The sequence below is a fragment of the Salvelinus fontinalis genome, chromosome 4 (assembly GCF_029448725.1).
Source record: "Salvelinus fontinalis isolate EN_2023a chromosome 4, ASM2944872v1, whole genome shotgun sequence".
NCBI classification, from domain to species: domain Eukaryota; kingdom Metazoa; phylum Chordata; class Actinopteri; order Salmoniformes; family Salmonidae; genus Salvelinus; species Salvelinus fontinalis.
This window is the reverse complement of record NC_074668.1, coordinates 31553196-31576545: the sequence shown is the minus strand read 5'-3', so window position 1 is coordinate 31576545 and position 23350 is coordinate 31553196. Positions and strand designations below refer to the sequence as shown.

At 40.4% G+C, this 23350-nt stretch overlaps 1 protein-coding gene, 1 long non-coding RNA gene and 1 other non-coding gene across 4 annotated transcripts in view; 2 read left to right on the top strand and 1 right to left on the bottom strand.

Annotated features, from left to right (window-relative positions):
* The first annotated feature begins 648 nt into the window (after positions 1 to 648).
* LOC129854656 (small nucleolar RNA SNORA49) lies at positions 649 to 781 on the top strand. Its single transcript, XR_008759361.1, has one exon. It is a non-coding gene; the product is annotated as a small nucleolar RNA SNORA49 (small nucleolar RNA).
* A 1426-nt stretch (positions 782 to 2207) lies between these two features.
* The window catches only part of LOC129853525 (dedicator of cytokinesis protein 5-like), a 45650-nt gene continuing 24507 nt past the window's right edge, over positions 2208 to 23350 (top strand). For both annotated transcript variants that reach the window (XM_055919657.1, XM_055919656.1), the window contains exons 1-23: positions 2208 to 2364; positions 12699 to 12782; positions 13089 to 13129; positions 13222 to 13277; positions 13424 to 13520; positions 13694 to 13842; positions 13977 to 14112; positions 14233 to 14390; positions 14637 to 14718; positions 15037 to 15166; positions 15978 to 16050; positions 16477 to 16619; positions 16855 to 16980; positions 17121 to 17245; positions 17465 to 17563; positions 17825 to 17897; positions 18037 to 18140; positions 18431 to 18611; positions 18774 to 18871; positions 18956 to 19045; positions 19217 to 19317; positions 19469 to 19603; positions 19706 to 19817. In XM_055919657.1, the coding sequence (XP_055775632.1) occupies positions 2322 to 2364; positions 12699 to 12782; positions 13089 to 13129; positions 13222 to 13277; positions 13424 to 13520; positions 13694 to 13842; positions 13977 to 14112; positions 14233 to 14390; positions 14637 to 14718; positions 15037 to 15166; positions 15978 to 16050; positions 16477 to 16619; positions 16855 to 16980; positions 17121 to 17245; positions 17465 to 17563; positions 17825 to 17897; positions 18037 to 18140; positions 18431 to 18611; positions 18774 to 18871; positions 18956 to 19045; positions 19217 to 19317; positions 19469 to 19603; positions 19706 to 19817 (2436 nt within the window). In that variant the 5' untranslated portion in view covers positions 2208 to 2321. The remainder of the gene's footprint in view (positions 2365 to 12698; positions 12783 to 13088; positions 13130 to 13221; positions 13278 to 13423; positions 13521 to 13693; positions 13843 to 13976; positions 14113 to 14232; positions 14391 to 14636; positions 14719 to 15036; positions 15167 to 15977; positions 16051 to 16476; positions 16620 to 16854; positions 16981 to 17120; positions 17246 to 17464; positions 17564 to 17824; positions 17898 to 18036; positions 18141 to 18430; positions 18612 to 18773; positions 18872 to 18955; positions 19046 to 19216; positions 19318 to 19468; positions 19604 to 19705; positions 19818 to 23350) is intronic.
* Positions 18524 to 22692, bottom strand: LOC129853526 (uncharacterized). Its single transcript, XR_008759137.1, has 3 exons — positions 22408 to 22692; positions 19563 to 19793; positions 18524 to 18838 (listed from the first exon to the last, which is right to left on the bottom strand). It is a non-coding gene; the product is annotated as an uncharacterized LOC129853526 (long non-coding RNA).

Sequence of the window (23350 nt, the reverse complement as noted above, 5' to 3'; positions counted from 1 at the left end):
TTGCTGTCACATGATGGCAATATTGTCTTCCTTATTCACAGCTTGTGGAATTCCTTTTCATTTGAGTGGTCTCTGGTATGTCAAAGGATCTTTTTTATAAAAATAAATTAAAGGATTCCATTTCTGTTTATGATTATATTTGTAGAAGTTTTTTACATGGCAAAAGTGTACACCTGAATATTACTAAAGATCTGCAGACCTAGCCTAGTTGTTTACGCTATGCAAAGTAAGGCCTACTCTGAATTTAGAAGTGAGCTTTGATTCATTGCTGGTCCAATACATCTGCTTGAATCCAACATGACCTTATGCTGGCTCACTGTATTTGTGATGCACATTGGGATGTTCCCGTGCATTTTTAAGAATACACAAATCACTCTACCAAAAATGCTCAGATCCAACAAAACTGTGTCAAATTATTCAAAAGAACTTAAGTACATAAACCGTCAGTGGTCCAGTTTTTTAATCGCTTAGATGAGGCAGCTTAGTAAAGCAAAACAGAAAATGAACAAGTCAGACAAAGATAACTATTGGTCGCACTTTACAATAAGGGATGGTGTACAGTGTAATTACAATGTAGGTACGTTATCTGATTTGTGTAACTGCATGTTGACATTTTTATATGCAATAGATTTGTAACAACAAACTTCTCTTCCCCTCCCTTAGTCCAGTCACTCTGTCCCCAGTGGAGATGTCTGGCATTGACAGGGGATACAGCACCATGGCTCCCTCACCTCTCTCATCTAGAACCTCTTACATGGGGCTTGTGAGAGAGCTGAACATTTCTGTAGATTTAGATGTATTATTTTAATCCATGCAAGTCTAAAGCACTCTCTCTCTTTTAATTGTATTCAGCCACATAAACCTTCCAGCACAACAGTATATTCTACAAAAAATGTCCATACTCATTTCCCCAGCAAATAAATTTACATTAATTGTAGCTAAACCTCCTCTCGACACCGAATAAATGTTTAAGATTAGTTCTACTCAGTTTTTCTCTATTGTGACTTTAATTGCAAATCCTTTGTATTGTGCATGCCACAAACATGCATAGCAGTTGTAAGTGCTTTGTAAATATGTACCAGAAACTGTAGCAATAATTCCAAGGGCTGACTACTCATGCCATCTGCAGTTATCCTGCTGTTTCCATGGGAATATGACATTTTGCAGAATCAAATCAAGATATATTCTGTGATGGTTGGCAAAAACCCAATAATGTTTAATGCTTAAAACCTAATAGCAATTGCACAGAATACACAGAGAAATCACAATCCAAATATTGAGAGCTAAATCAAGCTGTCGAGGGGAACAGCAAAGTAAATGGATGGCTAATGGTTATTGACAGCAACATTTGGTTGTTCTGTCAAGTGTTATCAGCAACACATGATGTGAAGACAAATGGCTAAGTAGAATAACAGGCCTGACCCACTAAACAGCTGCAGATTGCTTCATTGGGTGGAGAGGGGGAGGGTGTGGCATCTCTGCCCATTGTCATAAATAAAATATCATAATCAATGCATGCATTGATGCAAACATACATAATGCATGAATGGTAACCTCACACAGATTCATCCTCTAAAATATAAACAGTGTGAACCTGATGATGATAGAGCAGGCTACTGTTACAAACACACACACCCTCTGTCAGTGTCCACTAAATTACATTTAAGTCATTTAGCAGACGCTCTTATCCAGAGCGACTTACAAATTGGAAAGTTCATACATATTCATCCTGGTCCCCCGTGGGAATTGAACCCTGGTCCCCCCGTGGGAATTGAACCCACAACCCTGGCGTTGCAAGCGCCATGCTCTACCAACTGAGCCACACGGGACTAAATACTGTGTAGTATGACAACGAGTGGATTCCTCACATTCCCGACCATGAGGAACATAACACAGTCAATGGTTGAATCACGTCAAATAAAAACGTTTTTATACTTCTAGTTGTGGCAATTACATCTTATGTCATGTGCCCATACAGTTTGCACCATGTGCTCATGGTGAAAGGTAGCCCACTGTACACTAGCCTACTAGACAGTGTAGTGTAGGTTACTCTTTTGAAGTGTGGTTGTGTTACATTGTTCTTATTGACATTGTTGGCAAATTGGCTCAATTTGGTAACTGAATGATCGTTTTACGCAAATTACGCATCGCTGCACCGCAACGCTCCGCTGCTGGATTCAGTTGCATAGCGTCCTAGATTTCTCCCCTCCCCCCTTTTGAAGTCATGATGGCGGAACTGTAGTGTTTAGGAGGACTAGAAAACTATTACCCGCCCAGCAGTTCACTTATTTATTTATTTATTTATCTATCATTTCCCCGCAATGACCCGCTGGATTCCAACAAAAAAAGAGAAATATGGCGTTGGTAAGTTAGAAAATTATATCGTCTTATTTACAATAGGGCTGTTTTCACACAGCAGTTTTAATTATTTAGCTAGTTGGCCAAGCCTATTAAACTTGGAAGTTATGTAGGAAGTTTTAGGAAAGGGCGAAATTAAGCTACCTGGAATATTTCACACATGTTGGCTGTATAGGGATCACTGAAAGAAAGTGAATGTTGGATAGATATGAATAAGTTTGGTCAGCGTGTGCGCCCTATGTCCATACAGTAGCAATCCGTAAATCAAGAGGTTCGACTCTAAAGTGAAATAGAGCCATGCTACATGTTGTGTGTAAACGTTTGTGTGATAACCAGGTGAAACGTTCTTGCGGCCCCTATACTGTAGAAATTGTGTAATTAGTCTATTACTAGACATTTCAGATATCATGAAAATACCAAGTCACATAGCCTACTACATGAGTCACTTCAGTTAGGGCATGATGTGTGTGTGTGGATACACGCCCTCAAGGTAAAGCAAAGCGAATGGGGAACCGTTTCAGCGAGTATGTTGACGTCAGTACACTGTAATAACGCAGTTTATTGGTACCTGCAAGGTTCTTTGGTTGATGTTGTCACTGTATCAAGCAGTAACACCTTTCATAGATTCTTATCAAAACATAGTTAAGTGAAAATGTATCAAAAGTTATCACCTAGTTGGTTTCCCTCCATTGTTTACAAAACATTAAGATGTGTAAATATAATAGGCATACAGATATCTGTATTCAGCAGGACAGAAAATAACCATAATCTCATAGAATGATTTAGATCTCATCATGTATGTTCATTTTGTTCTGACACTTATTTGGGTTTTAACTTTGTTTGAACTGGGGTATTGGTATAATTCAAAAAATAACAATATTCTAGTAAGGAATGCCCTTTACCCAGCTTGCTAGCACCAAAAGTAACATACCTCTGTGGAAGTTCCTGTTCATTATTTGTTGTTTTGTAAAGACCACAGACAGAGGTGTCATTTTCTCAGGGTTACTGAAGTCGTAGTTTTTCTCGTTGTTGTTCCACTCTTATATTTTTGTTTCTATCTTCTCAATTTTGAATATGACAGATGACTTCATTTAACTGCTGATTGGTTTGTTCTTATTTGGGTAGATACAGTTTGTAACAGACACTACTTTTAGTTATGTTTGTGTTAAATGCTGATTGAATCAGAACAGCCAGTAATTCGACCATGATAACAAGTTTAGATAGCTGGCCACTAAACTAAGTTAGCAATCTAAAAATATTTAGCTGACATGGGCTAATTGACCAACTATCAGTGACTGACATAACAAGAGAAAAACTGCTGATGCACTACCAAATTTCTAAATTGAACCTTGTGTATTCTACTATTCTAACTCACACCAGTAATTTGAGACCTTGACTGAGTAAAAAAAATAATAATATCAGAGGGTCTTCAAAAGGGCCAGTTGCCCATCCTGATCTATAACATGCCAGCCAGGGATGTCACAGGTTGAAGGCCAGCCAGGGATGTCAACATTGTGAAGGAGCTGCACTAGTGAACCATACTAAGGCACAGACAGTAGCACTTGAGCAGTGACAGTATTGCTGCATCACAACACGCTTGGCTTGATTATTTTCACTGGCACAGCGCCGCTGTTGCCAGGCCTGGCCCTGGACACAGTCAAAACTGTGTCAAGTTGGTGAAACGGGCCATTGTCACTATCTGCATGACAAGAGGGAGATGTCATTTCTTTGGTTTGTTTTTTTATAAAGGCTATTGTTTCTGAGTTGGCAGAGGGAGTTTTAACTACGAATAAGGAAATGTTTTGATGAGGTTTGATGCCATGATGAATTCTATTATTTGCATCCTCTATAGGACTGAATGGCACCCGGGCAATTCCACTGTTTCCATGCGCAAACACTTAAAATGTATGCCAAACCAAAAACATTGATTTCAAAGTTTAACAAACCATACAACTCTATGCACAAATACTATTTTTAACAATTTACACTTACATTATTACAAAAACACATTTACTAGAAGAACTGTGCAGATTCAAAGTTTGCTAACAGAATCTCAGTAAAATCTCCCTCAGTTTTTTATGTGACCATGTTTTCTGCTCCTATTAAACAGAAACTCCACCCCAAAACAACACTTTTATATTTGTTTCATTAGTCCATTGTTGATATAGTCCCAAAATATTTTGCTTGTCAGCAATCACGTTTTCAAGATATATACTTGATCGCTGACATGCAAAACATTTTGGGACTATATCAACAATGGACTAATCCAGCAGCATACCACCCTGCATACCACTACTGGCTTGCTTCTGAAGCTAAGCAGGCTTGGTCCTGGTCAGTCCCTGGATGGGAGACCAGATGCTGCTGGAAGTGGTGTTGGAGGGCCAGTAGGAGGCACTCTTTCCTCTGGTCTAAAAAAATATCCCAATGCCCCAGGGCAGTGATTGGGGACACTGCCCTGTGTAGGGTGCCGTCTTTCGGATGGGACGTTAAACGGGTGTCCTGACTCTCTGAGGTCATTAAAGATCCCATGGCACTTATCGTAAGAGTAGGGGTGTTAACCCTGGTGTCCTGGCTAAATTCCCAATCTGGCCCTCAAACCATCATGGCCACCTAATCATCCCCAGTTTACAATTGGCTCATTCATCCCCCTCCTCTCCCCTGTAACTATTCCCCAGGTCGTTGCTGTAAATGAGAACGTGTTCTCAGTCAACTTACCTGGTAAAATAACGGTAAAATAAATAAATAATGAAACAAATACCAAAAGATAGTTTTGGTTTTCCTTTAAGTTTTCCTTTAAGATTCAAAGGTGTCTGCAGAAAGTACGGGTGTCAGCTATGACATGACACCATGAGTTTGAAAAAAATATATTTTGGTTTCTGAACTACAGGAAGTGAAGTGGGTTTACATCCGGTAACAGAATTGTGGTAACGGATTATCATCATGGGTCCCTGATCTGTACTACACAGAAATGCATGATTATAGATATGAATGTCATTCTCTTCATGGTGATATATCCTAAATAGGTACACAAAGGTAGAAATATGCAGTATCCTAATTTGCATATGTGGGTATTATTCTACCCACTGGCTATTTTTCTAATGAGCTCCGCCACCAAACAAGACCAAATTTGGTTGGTCCTTACCAAATCTTAACCAATCATAGACATCGATGTTTCACAAGTTTGGACTTCAAAGAACAGCACAGTAGAGCTCAGTAAAGTAGAGTATAGTTAAGTACAGTAGAGTACATTATAGTGTACTCAACTCTAGTGTGATCTACTGTCTACAGTACTTAACACTACTCTACTCTAAATTACAGGACTGTGCTGCACTGTACTGAACTATACTCTACTTCTCTTTACTGAACTGTACTGAATTATACTCTACTTCTCTTTACTCTACTGTACTGAACTATACTCTACTTCTCTTTACTGTACTGATCTATAATCTACTTATCTTTACTGTACTGTACTGTACTGAACTATACTCTACTTCTCTTTACTGTACTGTACTGAACTATACTCTACTTCTCTTTACTGTACTGAACTATACTCTAATTCTCTTTACTGTACTGTACTGTACTGTACTTAACTATACTCTACTTCTCTTTACTGTACTGTACTGTTCTGAACTCTGCTGTGCTCTACTGTATTGTACTGTACTGTGCTCTACTTTAATGTACTGTTCTGTAATTAACTATACTCTACTTTTATTTACTTTACTTTACTGTACTATGCTGTACAAACTTGTAAACATAGACGTCTATGATTGGTTCAGATTTCGGCCAGACCAAATCTGAACCATTCATGGACATCTATGTTTGGGTCAACTGAAGGCCGGTCCAGATGTCTGTGGATGTTGAAATCAGGGAAAGTCCGGACCAAAAAACGACGTCTGTGGATGTTGAAATCAAGGCCAGGGTGGACTTTTCAACATCAATGGACGTCCAGTGTCAATCGGTGCTCACTGGGTGAGGATGCTGGTTACAGTAAATGTAAAGAGAGGGGGCTCATGAGTAGGCGTCAGTAAGAGCCGGGAGAAGTGACATTAATTGGAAAAAGAGAGAAAAGAGGGGAAGAGAGAGAGTGAAGGGTTGTCCAGACTTTTCACACTAATGCTTTGACCACCAGACATAGAAAGAGAAAGATAACAGTTATCAGCTGAACATAACAGTATGCTAGTGGAAGGGAGGACAGTAGCAGGTGACCCAACTGTGGTTTGTGGCTATTATGAGTTCATATTGTAGCCAATTCAATTGCAGAAATTACATTAACGATTGTTATGAAATTCTGTTACCTATTTTGAAAGAGACATTTTTAGTTTTAATCACTTCATGATTCATAAACAAAATTGATATCAGTAAAAACCCTATAACTAATTGATAGGTCTACCTTTACTTGTTACTTCTTTGAACTTCCATTGTCCTTCCTCCTCATGCGGGAGATAAATTAGAAAATATTTTTAAAATATGTGGGTTTTTGGTAACATAACTTTAAGGCACAGGGCAATGTTTCATAAACAAATTATCGCAAACTAAATATCAGTGTTGATATTAGTTGGCAGGGATCTTTACCTTAACATTATTGTGTTTTCATGTATTTCTAATACCTGTTTCCATCTGTTTGACAAGAAATCAAAGCTTTTGGTTATTCCTAATTTTTAGGATGGGAAATGGTTGAAAAATGTATTCAGACCCCTTGACTTTTTCCACATTTTGTTATGTTACAACCTTGTTCTACATTTGATTAAATTAAACATTTTCCTCATCAATCTACACACAATACCCCATAATGACTAAATGAAAACAGGTTTTTAGAAATGTTCACAAATGTATAAAAAATAAAAAAACAGAAATATCTTATTTACATAAGTATTGTGTAAATTGTGCTATTATGTGTTTTTTTGTTATTTTTTTGTTATTTTGTACATGTTTCTGCCACCGTATATTACGGCAAAAAAGAGCTTCTGGATATCAGGACAGCGATCACTCACCTCGAATTATACTAAGATTTTTTCCTCAACAAGCAGGACGCACAGGATGTACGTCAGACACCCAACAAGTCCGAAATCCCCGTCATTGGCAAGAGAAAGAGACGCAGGTATAGAGGACACAGGGCGGGGTGCCTCGTAAGGATCCGCCGATGGCGAGTGGGAAATCTGCCCTTACAATATTACTTACAATCATTGGACAATAAATTAGACGAGGTACGATCACGAATATCCTACCAACGGGACATCAAAAACTGTAATATCTTATGTTTCACTGAATCATGGCTGAATGACGACATGGAAAACATTCAGCTGGTGGGATATATGCTGTACCGGATAGATAGAACAGCACACTCCGTTAAGATGAGGGGGGGTGGTCTGTGTATATTTGTAAACAACAGCTGGCGCACGAATCCTAAGGAAGTCTAGATTTTGCTCCCCTGAAGTAGGGTATCTCATGATAAGCTGTAAACCACACTATTTGCCAAGAGAGTTTTCATCTATTTTTTCGTGTCTGTTTATTTACCACTACAGATGGATGCTGTCACTAAGACCACACTCAGTCAGCTCTATAAGGAAATAAGCAAGCAGGAAACTGCTCACCCAGAGGCAGCACTCCTAGTGGCGTGGGACTTTAATGCAGGGAAACTTAAATCAGTTTTACCTAATTTCTATCAGCATCTTAAATGTGCAACCAAAGGGGAAAAAATACTTGATTACATTTACTCCACACACAGACGAGTACAAAGCTCTCACTCGCCCTCGATTTGGCAAATCTGACCATAATTCTATCCTCCTGATTCCTGCTTACAAGCAAAAATTAAAGCAGGAAGCGCCAGTGACTCGGTCCATAAAAAAGTGGCCGAGATAAAGCAGATGCTAAACTACAGGACTGTTTTGCTAGCACAGACTGGAATATGTTCTGGGATTCTTCCAATGGCATTGAGTAGTACACCATATCAGTCACTGGCTTTATCAATAAGAGCATCAAGGACGTCGTTCCCACAGTGACTGTACGTACATAACCCAATTTATTTAACACTTTTTTGGTTACTACATGATTCCATATGTGTTGTTTCATAGTTTAAACAAATCAGTGTTAAACAAATCAAAATATATTTCATATTTTTGATTATTCAAATTAGCCACCCTTTGCCTTGAGGACAGCTTTGCACATTCTTGGCATTCTCTCAACCAGCTTCATGAGGTAGTCACCTGGAATGCATTTCAATGAACAGGTATGCCTTTCAGACATGAAGTTCAGTCAATCCGGAAAATGTCAAGAAATTTGAACGTTTCTTGAAGTGCAGTCGCAAAAACCATCAAGCGCTATCATGAAACTGGCTTTCATGAGGACCGCCACAGGAAAGGAGGAACCAAAGTTACCTCTGCTGCAGAGGATACGTTCATTAGTTACCAGCCTCAGAAATTGCAGGCCAAATAAATGCTTCACAAAGTTTAAGTAACAGACACATCTCAACATCAACTGTTCAGAGGACACCAATAATAAGAATATACTTGCTTGGACCAAGAAACACGAGCAATGGACATTAGACCGGTGGAAATCTGTCCTTTGGTCTAATGAGTCCAAATTTGAGATTTTTGGTTCCATCCGCTGTGTCTTTGTGAGACGCAGAGTAGGTGAATGGATGATCTCCACATGTGTGGTTCCCACCGTGAAGCAGGGAGGAGGAGGTGTGATGGTGTGGGTGTGCTTTGCTGGTGACACTGTCTGTGATTTATTTAGAATTCAAGGTACACTTAACCTGCATGGCTACGACCGTATTCTGCAGTGATATGCCAACCCATCTGGTTTGTGCTTAGTGGGACTATCATTTGTTTTTCAACAGGACAATGACCCAACACACCTCCAGATTGTGTAAGGGCTATTTAACTGAGAAGGAGAGTGGTGGAGTGCTGCATCAGATGACCTGGCCTCCACAATCACCCGATCTCAACCCAAATTAGATGGTTTGGGAAGAGTTGGACCGCAGAGTGAAGGAAAAGCAGCCAACAAGTGCTCAGCATATGTGTGAACTCCTTCAAGACTGTTGGAATAGCATTCCAGGTGAAGCTGGTTGAGAGAATGCCAAGAGAGTATGCAAAGCTGTCATCATGCCAAAGGATCGCTAGTTTGAAGAATCTAAAATGTAAAATATATTTTGATTTGTTTAACACTTTCTTGGTTACTATATGATTCCATATGTGTTATTTCATAGTTTTGGTGTCTTCACAATTATTCTGAAATATAGAAAATAGTAAAAATTGAAGAAAAACCCTTGAATGAGTAGGTGTGTCCAAACCTTTGACTGGTACTGTATATATGCTTTAATTTTTCTCAAACATACAGTGGAAGTTGGAAGTTTACATACATTTAGGTTGGAGTCATTAAAACTCGTTTTTCAACCACTCCACAAATTTCTCGTTAACAAACTATAGTTTTGGCAAGTCGGTTAGGACATCTACTTTGTGCATGACACAAGTAATTTTTCCAACAATTGTTTACAGACAGATTATTTCACTTATAATTCACTGTATTACAATTCCAGTGGGTCAGAAGTTTACATACACTAAGTTGACTGTGCCTTTAAACAGCTTGGAAAATTATGTCATGGCTTTAGAAGCTTCTGATAGACTAATTGACATCATTTGAGCCAATTGGAGGTGTACCTGTGGATGGATTTCAAGGCCTACCTTCCAACTCAGTGCCTCTTTGCTTGACATCATGGGATAATCAAAAGAAATCAGGCAAGACCTCAGAAAAACGTTGCCTGAAAGTACCATGTTCATCTGTACAAACAATAGTACGCAAGTATAAACACCATGGGACCACACAGCCATCATACTGCTCAGGAACGAGACACATTATGTCTCCTAGAGATGAGCATACTTTGGTGTGAAAAGTGCAAATCAATCCCAGAACAACAGCAAAAGACCTTGCGAAGATGCTGGAGGAAACAGGTACACAAATATCTATATCCACAGTTAAAATGAGTCCTATATCGACATAACCTGAAAGGCCGCACTGCAAGGAAGAAGCCACTGCTCCAAAACCACCATAAAAAAGCCAGACTACGGTTTGCAACTGCACATGGGGACAAAGATCTTACTTTTTGGAGAAATTTCCTCTGGTCTGATTAAACAAAAATATAACATTTTGGCCATAATGACCATTGTTATGTTTGGAGGAAAAAAGGGGAGGCTTGCAAGCCGAAGAACACCATCCCAACCGTGAGGCACGGGGGTGGCAGCATCATGTTTTGGGGGTGCTTTGCTACAGGAGGGTCTGGTGCACTTCACAAAATAGATGGCATCATGAGGAAGGGAAAATATGTGGATATATTGAAGCAACATCTCAAGACATCAGTCAGGAAGTTAAAGCTTGGTCGTAAATGGTTCTTCCAAATGGACAATGTCACCAAGCATACTTCCAAAGTTGTGGCAAAATGGCTTAAGGACAACAAAGTCAAGGTATTGGAGTGGCCATCACAAGGCACTGACCTCAATCCTATAGAGAATTTGTGGGCAGAACTGAACTGAGCAAGGAGCCCTACAAACCTGACTCCGTTCCACCAGCTCTGTCATGAGGAATGGGCCAAAATTCACCTAACTTATTGTGGGAAGCTTGTGGAAGGCTACCCGAAACATTTGACCCAAGTTCAACAATTTAAAGGCAATGCTACCAAATACTAATTGAGTGTATGTAAACTTCTGACCCACTGGGAATGTGATGAAAGAAATATAAGCTGAAATAAATCATTCTCTCTAATATTATTCTGACATTTCACATTTTTAAAATAAAGTGGTGATCCTAACTGACCTAAGACAGGGAATTTTTACTAGGATTAAATGTCAGGAATTGTGAAAAACTGAAAAACTGTAGACTCAGCTTTCATTTGACACCCAATTCAACATACCCCTATGCGTCCTTTAACATGGAAATGACCACCACTCTCTGGTGGAGTAATTTCTGTATTTAATTTTCATTCACTTTGTCATTATGGGATATTGTGTGTTGATGGGTGAGAAAAATCTATTTAGAATTTTGGCTGTAACACTACAAAATGTGGAATAATTCTAGGGGTATGAATTCTTTCTGAAGGCACTGTATAACTTTTCCCCACAGGTCTACGTATTAAAATTAGTACTATTTGTACTCACAGAACAAGTGTTGAACAGTCACATACTAATTTGCATTTGAGGGGAACTGCATACAATTAAATGGGAAGTATACTTACTGAAAGAATATTCATGTTTAGTTGTGAGGTATTCAGAGATGTGATGAGCTTAGCCAGTTGAAGCGTGCAGTGAGACCTAGCCTCCGGCAACAAGGATTATCACTGTGCAAGTCAGGACAGAGCTCCTTGTCTTGTTCCTGTGATAGAGGTTGGATGCTGAGTACTAGGCTATGAAAGTCTGTTTGCACTACAGCTCACCCAAGTCATGACAAGGAAGTGTGTGTGTGTGTGTGTGGGTGTGTGTGGGTGTGAGAGAGAGAGAGAGCATGCTGTGCTGTGTGATCTGTCTCTCACTTGTGTCTTTCAGTGAAAAGGAGGGAGGGAGATACAGCGAACGCCTCTAGGAAGGAAGTTAAGTTAACAAACTGAGGAGGGCAGGGTTGCAGCTGAAGAGGAGAGGAGGGCAGGGCACTCTACTGACCCAGTTGGCTGCCGCATACTCTTTACAATGTGACCTTTAACCGATAGGCTCCATGGCTTGGGGATTTAGGAATAAATAATACATGATGTCAATCCCCTCCTCACTCTGCTTTCCTCTGTGTGGATGTTGTAATACACTTGGAAAAACATTTTCCATTTACTCCATCAAACACATAGGCTCAGGGAATGATAAATAACAGGATTATGTCAGTCATCTCTTTATTTAAAACGTGAGGTCAGGCTGTCCTAAACTCCTAATCATGAATACATGCACATACTGTACATGTATTAGGCTATAATTAAGAGTGAAGTGAAAATCCAAGAGATTGAGGGACATTTTCAATTAAAACTGGGTTTCCAGTATAAGGCCAACACCGAATTCCACTTGCACCACACAAGAATGTACCTGTAATTTCATAGAACAATGTTTACTCTTACTCGAGCTCAAACATGCTTTTTCACAGCGCAAGAAATACCTGACTACAGTATACTGTACCTTTATCAGATTTGACCTGGGAAAAGGCTAAAGTCTATAGGCTTTGCTGGGCTTTTCTTATCTTTTTTTCTGTTTTCACTTTCTGTATGTTGAGCTAGCTGGGGATTGTCGTTTTGCGTTTGTATGTTGTTTCACATAGTAAAACTGCCATAATAAGACTGTCTTTTTTTTCTCCCCCTCCTATCAATTTTCTCTCAGCAATCTATAATTATGACACCAGAAGAGAGCAGGAGCTGTGTCTCCAGGTGGGAGACACTGTACACATACTTGAGACATTTGAAGGTGAGCATGAACAGCCAACATGCCCTAACATATCACTCTAGCTTCACGTTCTTATGTACAACAAGTTGTCACACGCTAAGTAACAGTTTTCAACACTGAAACTTTGTGAAACATTGAACTAAAGCTGTGATCCATACCAGACATGGATTGAAAATAATCAGCAATGTTTAATGAAATTCTTTTGAAAGAAATAACAGTCAATATCACCATCTGTATCTAGTTTGCCCTCTTCTCATCGGTCTTATCTATATTATATTTATCCCTATATCTCTGTCATATCTCTATATCAATCTTTAATCTCCCCAGGCTGGTATAGAGGGTACACAATACGGAACAAAGCACAGAAGGTATGGCAACAACCGTATATACATTCATAGTTTTTCCTTAAAATTAGAAAATAATTTGAAGAAGAGGTTTACGTTTCTGTTTCATCTTATAGGGCATTTTCCCAGCCTCGTACATCCATCTAAAGGAGGCTAAAGTTGAAGGGACAGGGTAAGGTGTCACTCACTTGTCATGTCATTAGAAATGGATTGTATTTGATGGGATGGGTGACTTGACCTATTTGCACGATTTGATGCATGTGATGCACCTGTGGGACCCAATATCTGGTACGTTCCTTCCTTCCACCCATCTTACAGCCAGCAGGAAATAGTTATCCCAGGAGACCTACCACTGGTACTGGAGTTAGGCGCCACTCTGAGGGAATGGGCACAAATATGGCACAAGCTATATGTGGTACGTTGAGAAAACTAGTTTCTTATCCATCACCCTACTTACATAATCTTCACATTAAAGAATTCACTTTACCCTTATGCTGTTATTCAACTCTGACACTTAGTCGGTTTGGAAAAGGGTAATTATGTCAGCCTGGGTGACTGTGATGATGAATATGACTGTTTGTTTGACAGAACAACAAGACCACTCTGTTCAGGGGCGTACAACAGATGGCCTACAGCCTCATCGAGTATCGATCTCAGATAGTGTCTGGAACATTGCCCAAGGATGACCTTGTGGAGCTCAGGAAGAAAGTCACAGCTAAGATTGATTATGGAAACCGGTATAAATTGTACTCTACTTGAATTGCATTTGACATAAACATGCTTGTAACGTTTTATGTGACTGAGTCATGGTGCTAAGAATATGCCCTTGTAAATCTGTCCTAAGCTATATTTGATGCTTTCTGTTGTACAGGATTCTAGGGTTGGACCTGGTGGTGCGAGATGACGCAGGGAACACTCTGGACCCGGACTGCACAAGCACAGTCAGTCTATTCCGAGCCTTTGAGACTGCATCCCGCAGTATAGATGACAGAATACAGGAGGAGAAGGCATGGACCAGCTGTTGTTTGCACCTCTCTGATAGATAAACTACTACATGTATATGCTGCAGAGTTTGCCCTGCCAGTGCATCGTGTTTGCTCATACAGTGTCTCTGTGCCCCTCTGTAGACCCGGAAGCAGAATCTGGAGATGAGGCGCCAGTCCCTGTTTAGCACAGTGCACACATACAGTCTCCTCATGAACCTCAAGAACTTTGTTTGTAACATCGGGGAGGATGCAGAGCTGCTTATGTCGCTCTATGACCCTGACCAGTCAGAGTTCATCAGGTCAGATACCAACTAATTTAAATTCATTGCATTATACTAAACCACCATTACCATTCTGACGCTTGACAGAACAATTCGTCCAGTACTCATTTGTTCCACATTGCATATATATTTAATAACGTGACTGTATGTAGGCATTTTGATATATTTGTTTTTGTGTTATCTTGTAAAAAAACACACAGAGGTTTGTTACAGTGAGGTATGGGAGTTGTGATTCTTGATTGTGAATGCCATGTATGTTTGCAGTGAGAACTTCCTGGTGCGCTGGGACAGCATGGGCATGCCCAAAGAGATTGAGAAACTCAACAATCTGCCTGCCCTCTTCACGGTAACAGAGATGAAACCCTCCCTTCCACTTTCTTGTTTCTCTGTTTTTGTAAATATAATAGTCTAGCCATGGGGCCTAATAGATGGACCGGAAGCAGGCAGTGACAGTCCTTGGTTGGGGCATGCTATGCAATGCCATGCCATGCCATTTATATCCTCAGACAGGCTCTTCATCTGAACTGCTCACATTAAAATTAATAGAAGCAACATTGCATAAGATATTGAATATGTTCTGCCTTCCAACTTTTACTTTACTTGCATTATGTCATCCTTATCTTTGCATTGAAATGATCTTCTCCACTCTGCCCTCTCTGGCCAGGATCTGAGCAGCAGTGACCTGATTAGGCCACGTCTCTTCCTCGTCTGTCAGATTATCAGGGTGGGCAGCATGGAACTCAAAGAGGGCAAGAAACACACAGGAGGGTTAAGGAGACCGTTTGGTGTAGCTGGTGAGATGTCTTTTAATTGAGATGTCTTCACTATATTTGTTTGCGCAAATTTACACATTCAATTAAATCTGAAATCAGAACACTACCCCATTTACTCAGAGTTTGAGTGAATGGGTAATTGAGGGCCTAAACAAACATTTACAGTAGGATCCCTGTCCTGGATAAAAGCCAGACACACCCTGAGCCCACCTGAACCTGCTTACCCTCCTGACCCATAAACTACCTCCACGTTGTCTGCCTTGCCAAAGGAGTCAGGGGAAAGGATTTAAACATCCCTCGTTGTTTTGAGTGGAGGATTACATTTCTGGGTTGGATGAGAAATTGTCTCCTTTGGTATCACAGCAAATGGACTGAACCCAGTATCATTGGGAGCAATACAGAGCTCTTATTTCCCTCAGCTATTTCCTAAGAAATTACTAATTGAGAGAGAAAGAGGAATGCCTACTGAACCATCATCTATTGCAACACAAAGCTCAAGATCACACAGACAGGTCTGCTGGAATCCTACCTATGCTCCTGTTGTGAATGTGTCTTTTTATCATTGTCTCTGGTGCATTGGAACAGGTGTGTGAGGGCCCAATAACTAGTTTTCAAACACAAATTACATTGTCGTTCTGCTCTGTAGTTTACTTAATCGGAGTGAAGACTGCTGTGAAATGGCTCGAGCTGAGAAATCAAATACCAAAGATATTAAAGTGAGGTCATGCTAGCAGCAGCAGTGGCAATAACAGGATCATTGAATTGAAAGCAGCTTATTAGCTTAGCCTTTGCCACATATCACCACCACATTCACAGTTGCCTCTGTTCACAGTGATGGACATCACAGATATCGCCCATGGGAAAGCAGATGATGAGGAGAAGCAGCATTTCATCCCCTTTCAGCAGTGAGTGTTTTAAAATCTCTCACAGGCTCTGCTCATTTTCACACTGTGATAATAGTCCTCACTCCCCTGTCCATTTGAACTCAACCTTCTCTTACACCATCATAGAGTCAGAAATGACAAATGGCTTGAACTGTTTTAGGATAGAGTACTTAAAGGAATGCATTATGCAACTGCTTCCTCTATTGCTATACAATACTGTAGATCAAGGACAAATCTAGGTTTGTAGTGCAGTGTAACAAAAATGCAACTGGAGACTGTTTCTTATTCTTGCTTGGTCACATGCACTGTTATATTTTGTGGATTTTCTTTTCCAATATATGTCTTTCATAGCTCTATGTTTTGTGATCAATGGTTCCATCCACTTGTCAGTCCCACTTTAAACATATATTTATCCTCCTCTTTATCTATCCTTCTTCTCTCTCCCAGGATAGCTATGGAGACCTACATCCGTCAGAGGCAACTCATCATGTCACCTCTCCTCCCATCCCGGGTCATTGGAGAGAACGAGCCTCTCACCGCCGTCTTCAACAAAGTCATTAACACCCGGGAGGTTAACCACAAGGGCCAGGGTAAAGAGACACACTCACTGCCACTCTGTGGCAACAACTCACCAGTTTGCCTAGAATATAGCAGAGTAGAACAGAATGTAAAATACAAAAGAATGTAACTCGGAAGTGGCTTTTAAAATGTGGGTCTGGGTTCAAAATAGAAATGTAACAGGTTGTGTGTATCCATTCTGACATTCTGTTAGTTCCTCTGTCTTGTTAACTATCTCTTCATTGATTGGCCCTGCTGGGTTCTCAGGACTGTTTGTGACCTTAAAGCTACTTCCTGGTGACCTGTCCCAGGTCAGGAAGGACTATTCCCACTTTGTGGATCGCACCACCGCCATTGTTAGAAAGATGGGCTTCCCTGAGATCATCCTCCCAGGTGCCATACGTTTACTGTACATGTTCTTCTTTATAGCTGAATTGCGTCTGAAACAAGGGGTTGCATACTTTGTAGCTGCCTTTACAGCAGTGACAGTTAATATACTGTTTTTCAATATTAACCAACTAATTCTCCTCTAGGATATGTGAGGAACGATATATATGTGACCTTGCTGCAGGGGGAGTTTGACCGCGGTAAAAAAACGTCACCCAAAAATGTTGAGGTGATGTTGAGTGTACTAGATGACGATGGCAATCTCATGGAGGTAAGGGTGCTGTCTTAACATTATGTGTGCCTCCACATTTCTTTCTTTAACCATTTTTACCTCAAGTATTGCATGTTGGTCAACTCATGTTTGTTGGTTTACTGTAAGAAAACCTAAGTTATTACAAAATGACCCCAATTAATGTCTATACATATACATGGGGTTTCTTGTCTGCAAAAAAATATGTTTGACTGAATCTCATTCCTTCTCCTTGAATAGAAAGCAATATTTCCTGGAGCTGGATATGATGGGATCACAGAGTACAAGTCTGTAATTTACTACCAGGTCAAGCAGCCGAGCTGGAATGAAACAGTCAAGGTACAGCTCACTTACCAGCATCCCAGGTGTTTCTGTCAGGACAAAAGAGCTCTGTACTCTCCCCATGGTGGCTCAAGTTCAGCAATTCATTTCCCCAAAATATTTGTCTCTATACAATTAAATAATCCTTTAGAGGAGATATTGGCAAGGATTGTGGCACTCATACAAAATGCTAGACAGACACTAGAAATGACTTTCTCTGTCTCTTGTCATGATACTCTCCTCACTCCTCTCCTCATTCCTTTCTTCTCCCCCTCCAAGGTGACTATTCCTATTGAAGATGTTGGCCGCTGTCATCTAAGGGTGATGTTTCGACACAGATCATCTCAGGACTGTGAGTGCCTCATGTTTCTATCACATTCGACACCCGGGCATCCTGCCCTAACCCTCTGGCATCTGGTCAGAATGAATATGAATGTGTCCTTCAGAGTTGGTTGATTGGGTCCTCACTGACACTGCTGTGTTTCCTTTAGCTAGAGACAAATCAGAAAAGCCGTTTGGCATGGCGTTCGTCCGCCTGATGAAAGGAGACGGAACCACGCTGAGAGACGGCAGACATGACCTCATTGTCTACAAGGTGGGACCAACACAGCACTATGCTACTGACGCAGACCCCATATGATGCCCACAGCTTGGTGGAACCAGAGGGTTCAGATACATTTGATTCATTTGAAATAATTCTCTCCCCATAGGGATTCTATTTCATTATCTGTTAAGTAGTGAAGTAGTAATTAGTTAGATATTTCATATAAAATAAAAAGCTGAAAGTAAGTAGGTCATTCATGGCCGCTCCCTGGTCAATGAATAGCAAATGACATACAGATGAATATGTTTTAGTATTTAATTCCTTTTGTTCATTTGGCTCAGGTTGACGTAAAGAAGACTGAGGATGCAAAGACATACCTGACTCTGCCAGGCTCCTGGGCTGAGGTGGAGGAGAAGGAGAGGCAGACAGGGAAAACCTTTCAGCATTCAGGAGTCATCCCAGTCACAAAGGACAGCTTCCAGATTGGCACTCTCACCTGCTCCACTAAACTCACCCAGAATGGTACTGTAGTAGGACACGATTATCTGGGAAACAATGTATTTAGAATCAAACAGACCTTAACAAATTGAATCAAATCAAATCCAACTCTTTCCGCACTTCGGCTCATAATACAGAGAAGAATGATGTTGACATAAAAGTAATATTCTCCTGTTCCTCTTCCAGTGGATCTCCTGGGCCTGTTGAACTGGAGGTCCAACCCTGAACAGCTGGACCAGAACCTGCAGCGCCTGATGGAGGTAGAGGGAGGAGAGATTGTCAAAGTGAGTCTGACTGCTCCAGTATTCTTAACTAGTTTAACATACAATGACACCCTGTACTAATGCATTTGTCTTTTGTGGTCTTAGTTTCTACAGGACACACTTGATGCCCTGTTCAACATCATGATGGAGACTTCAGAGAAGGACACCTATGACAACCTGGTCTTTAATGCTCTGGTGAGTTCTGGAGTGGTGGGTGAATTACCTGTGTTAAGCGATCAGGGTTAATGGCATTTGTCTTTAATATACCAAAAGACAGTTGTATATCAGAAACTATTCATGCAACAACATTTTCCAGCAGGTTTCTAAATTACACCGGTTCCTGACTGTGCTTTGCTTTTCTTCTAGGTGTTCATAATCACACTGATTGGAGACATCAAGTTTCAGCACTTTAACCCAGTACTGGAGACATACATCAACAAACACTTCAGTGCCACTTTGGCTTATATGTGAGTCTAGCCCTCTCCATTTTCACATTTCCCTCTCTACTCTGTTCATTTTTCTTTCTTCCTGTTTTGACACCTTTCCACCCATTCAGAATGCAGTCGTTTATATGCAGTTGCTGGTATGCCTGAGTGCCCCATTCCATTACTTTTTCAGGAAGCTGACCAAGGTTCTGAATTACTATGTGGGCCATGCAGATAAGCCTGTCCTAACAGAGGGGTTGTATTCAGCCCTCAAAGCCCTCAAGTACCTGTTCATGTTCATTGTGCAGTCCCGGGTCCTCTACCTCAGGTATCATAGCTGTGGCCTTCCTTCCTCATACATACTCATACATTTGGTACACAATATTAGTTTGTTTTGAAATGAGCAATGTCCTTCTTTTTGTTTATTCAGATTCTATGGGACCAGTGAGGATGGGGATGCTTTCTTTAACTCCATCCGGACGCTCTTCCTCTCCTTCAACACACTCATGGACAGACCGCTAGACGAGGGAGTGAAGATAAAGGTGAGTTGGTGTAGGGGAGAGACACTGGTATGGACACTTACATGGTACTTCATCTTCTTTAATGCACTCTCAGTTAACATTGAGTAGCCTGGTAGGGCAACACTCACTGTATTATTCGAATGAAATTGTCAGCTTTACAAACTAGCTTACCCTTTCTATGTTTATGGAAGCCTTAAGGGCCACCTACACCAAGGATGAGAACTATAAAGATACATTATACAAAACTATAACCAGCGTTCTGCGGTACACTTGTCAATCAACTTATCAATGCATACTACTGCACGCTGTAGGCCTGTTAATAAGGTGGTAAGACAGACCATTCAGTGCTTCAGGGTGTGTTCACTGTTATTGTGACAACTGCAAATAATACATAAATGTACATATAGGAACTCATATTCAAATGTCATTCAACAACAAATACTGTTTAGGCTGCACATCTTTTATATCTTGTCTTTTATATCATGTCATTGCTTGCATTGTTGCTGAAGTGGTTTGGAAGTGATTTCCATGTTTCTAATGGATGTCAATTTGTCTCCAGATCTTATTTGATGCTGTGCTCATCTCTGTCTGTCCTGAGCAACCATTTGCAATGCATCAGTGCAACAATGTTATCATCACTGGCCAGTGTTGACACCAACGCACTCTATCTCCTTAACTTTTCCACGACAGTTCATTTGGCCTAGGCCTATTTTACATTCAACAATTAGCTAGAGCAATCATGCTTCTCTCTGCGAAAATGCAATTAGGCCTGGTTTAAAAAAGGCTAAAAATAAATGGTCTATAACTTTAGTAGTCTATAGCTTTTCCTGGGATTACACGTGAAGAGGAATAGCGGAGCGACTCTCGTAGCCAAAATGAAATAAAATCAAATGTTATAGGTCACATACACATGGTTAGTAGATGTTACTGCGAGTGTAGCGAAATGCTTGTGCTTCTAGGTCCGATAGTGCAGTAATATCTAACAAGTAATCTAACAATTCCCCAACAACTAGCTAATACACACACATATAAAGGGGTGAATGAGAATATGTACATATAAATATATGGATGAGCGATGGCTGAGCGGCATTGGCAAGATGCAATAGATGGTATAAGATACAGTATATACATATGAGATTAGTAATGTAAGAAATGTAAACATTATTAAGTGGCATTATTTAAAGTGGCATTGTTTAAAGTGACTAGTAATCCATTTATTAAAGTGGCCTATGGCCTACACTACAGTATATTGCACAGATGGAAGAGAGAGGGTAGAGATGTGTAGCCTTCAATAGTTAAATAGTAGTGCTATCAATATTTATTTTTTTACAGAATATTACATGGCAGATCTGTGGTTCCTCCAGGCTGCGCTGCAGTCTCAGACACGCAAAGCTTCACTATTGATTAGGTTTACATTTTTAGACAAGAAAAGTATTCTACCTAAGCTACAACAATACAGTGTAATGGTGAATGTATTATTGTTATCAAGTGACTACACAATTATTGTCTTGGGCTGTAAACTGAAGTGATGTGGGCAAATTTGAATAACTGCTTAAACGTCCTGTTTTGAGTGCTTCATGCCGAAATAACTGCATACAACCTAGGTCCAGAAAGATACGTTAGCAGGCTAATCATGTGGTTTATTTTGCTCACACCATCGCGCTCCCTCTTCTTTCAAACTCCCCTATTTTACATTCAGCAAGTAAGAGCAAGTTGCAATATATCCTAAATAGGCTAGTAGTAGTAAATAAAATGCTCGAATTAGGTGTACAACAAGATATTGGGATTCCAAGGGAAAGGAATAGCTGTGTAAAGGAATAGGAAAGGAATATCTGTAGCTGCGAGGCAGCAGATGCCAGGTGCGCAATTGTGCAAAAAGAACGGTGAAGACAGAATAGAGATTTGCAGCCTTAGAAGCGTATGCAACCCATTTATTAACTAAATGTTAAACCCTAATACTGCCGTGAATAGCTTATACGCAATGAATTTACACAGTTGAAATATATTGTTTAATCTGATAATAAAATGGCAGGTAGCCTAGGATAGTGTGCGCCCCAGTCTGCGCTCCAGCTCGACATTCTCCCTAATTGATTAAGCTTTTTGGGGACAAGAAAAACAATCATACGTAGGCTATAACAGCACAATGCAATAATGCATTTGTCTAGCGAGTAAATCATTATAGTCTAGGCCAGGGGTGTCAAACTCATTCCACGGAGGGCCTTGTGTCTGCAGGTTTTTGGTCTTTCCTTTCAATAAAGCCCTAGACAACCAGGTGTGGGGAGTTCCTAACTAATTAGTGATGTTAATTCATCAATCAAGTACAAGGGTGGAGCGAAAACCCGCAGACACTCGGCCCTCCATGGAATGAGTTTGACACCTGTGGTCTAGGCTGTAAACTGTAGTGGATATGTCATTTCAATAACCGCAAAAAAAAACTGAATGCATGTTTCATTCTGAAATAATAATAATCTAGCCTAGGCCTGATTAGGCAACCATTTTGATCAGTAATGGGTATTTTCCTGACAGTTGACAAGGTCCAGAAAGGCACATTAGTAGGCAAGTCATAGTGTGTATTTTGCCAGGATGTATCGGCGTTAACAGATAGGCCTACCATCGAAAATATGTCCTTCTCGCGCGCTGTTTGTCGTGGATCCTCATTCTCCCAAGTCGTTTTATACGTAACGTGGACACCAATATGCTCACACATGGCCAGTTATTCAGGCAAGATTATCTTGCGCTCTGCTCTGCCTTCTCTCCTCTCTGAGCAGCCTTGCGCACCTAGAGCCATGAACGCTTCAATAGAACGCGTTTTTGATTGGTTGTCAATGTTTTATCTCTTGAAGTGATCGCTCTCGTTGTCGTTCTCCACTATTTTTGTAGTTATGTTCTAGTGTGACCTTCCTGTTCACTTGAATTAGAACGATTTTATTTATTTGTATAGTTTTTATCGTTTTTGTTATAGTTATCGTCCTTGGTCCTATAGTTATTGTCCTTTAGGCTGGCTTTGTCACGACCGTCTATGGGAGAGAGAGAGAGGACCAAGGCGCAGTGTGTGAGAAATACATATTCTTTTATTAAAGATGACGAAACAAACACTATACACAAACGCGAAGCTAAATAACGTAAGTGCACAGACAAGCAACAAACGTTCAACATAGACAATTACCCACAAACAGCTAAAGCCCATGGCTGCCTTAAATATGGCTCCCAATCAGAGACAACAATAACCAGCTGTCTCTGATTGAGAACCAATTCAGGCAACCATAGACTTTCCTAGACACCTACACTGAACACTAACCCATCTACTCTACTTAACCCCCTAAACCATACAACCACCCTAGACAATACAAAAAACACATACCTTCCCCATGTCACACCCTGACCTAACTAAAATAATAAATGAAACAAAGAATACTAAGGCCAGGGCGTGACAGGCTTCATGAAAGATGGTTCAAGTTTTACTTGATAAACACTTTTTAGTTGACTAGCTCTGTAAAAATGTATCCAGTGATATTTCCCTCATGTTCTTTTTAAAACACTTTTGAGACCTTGTC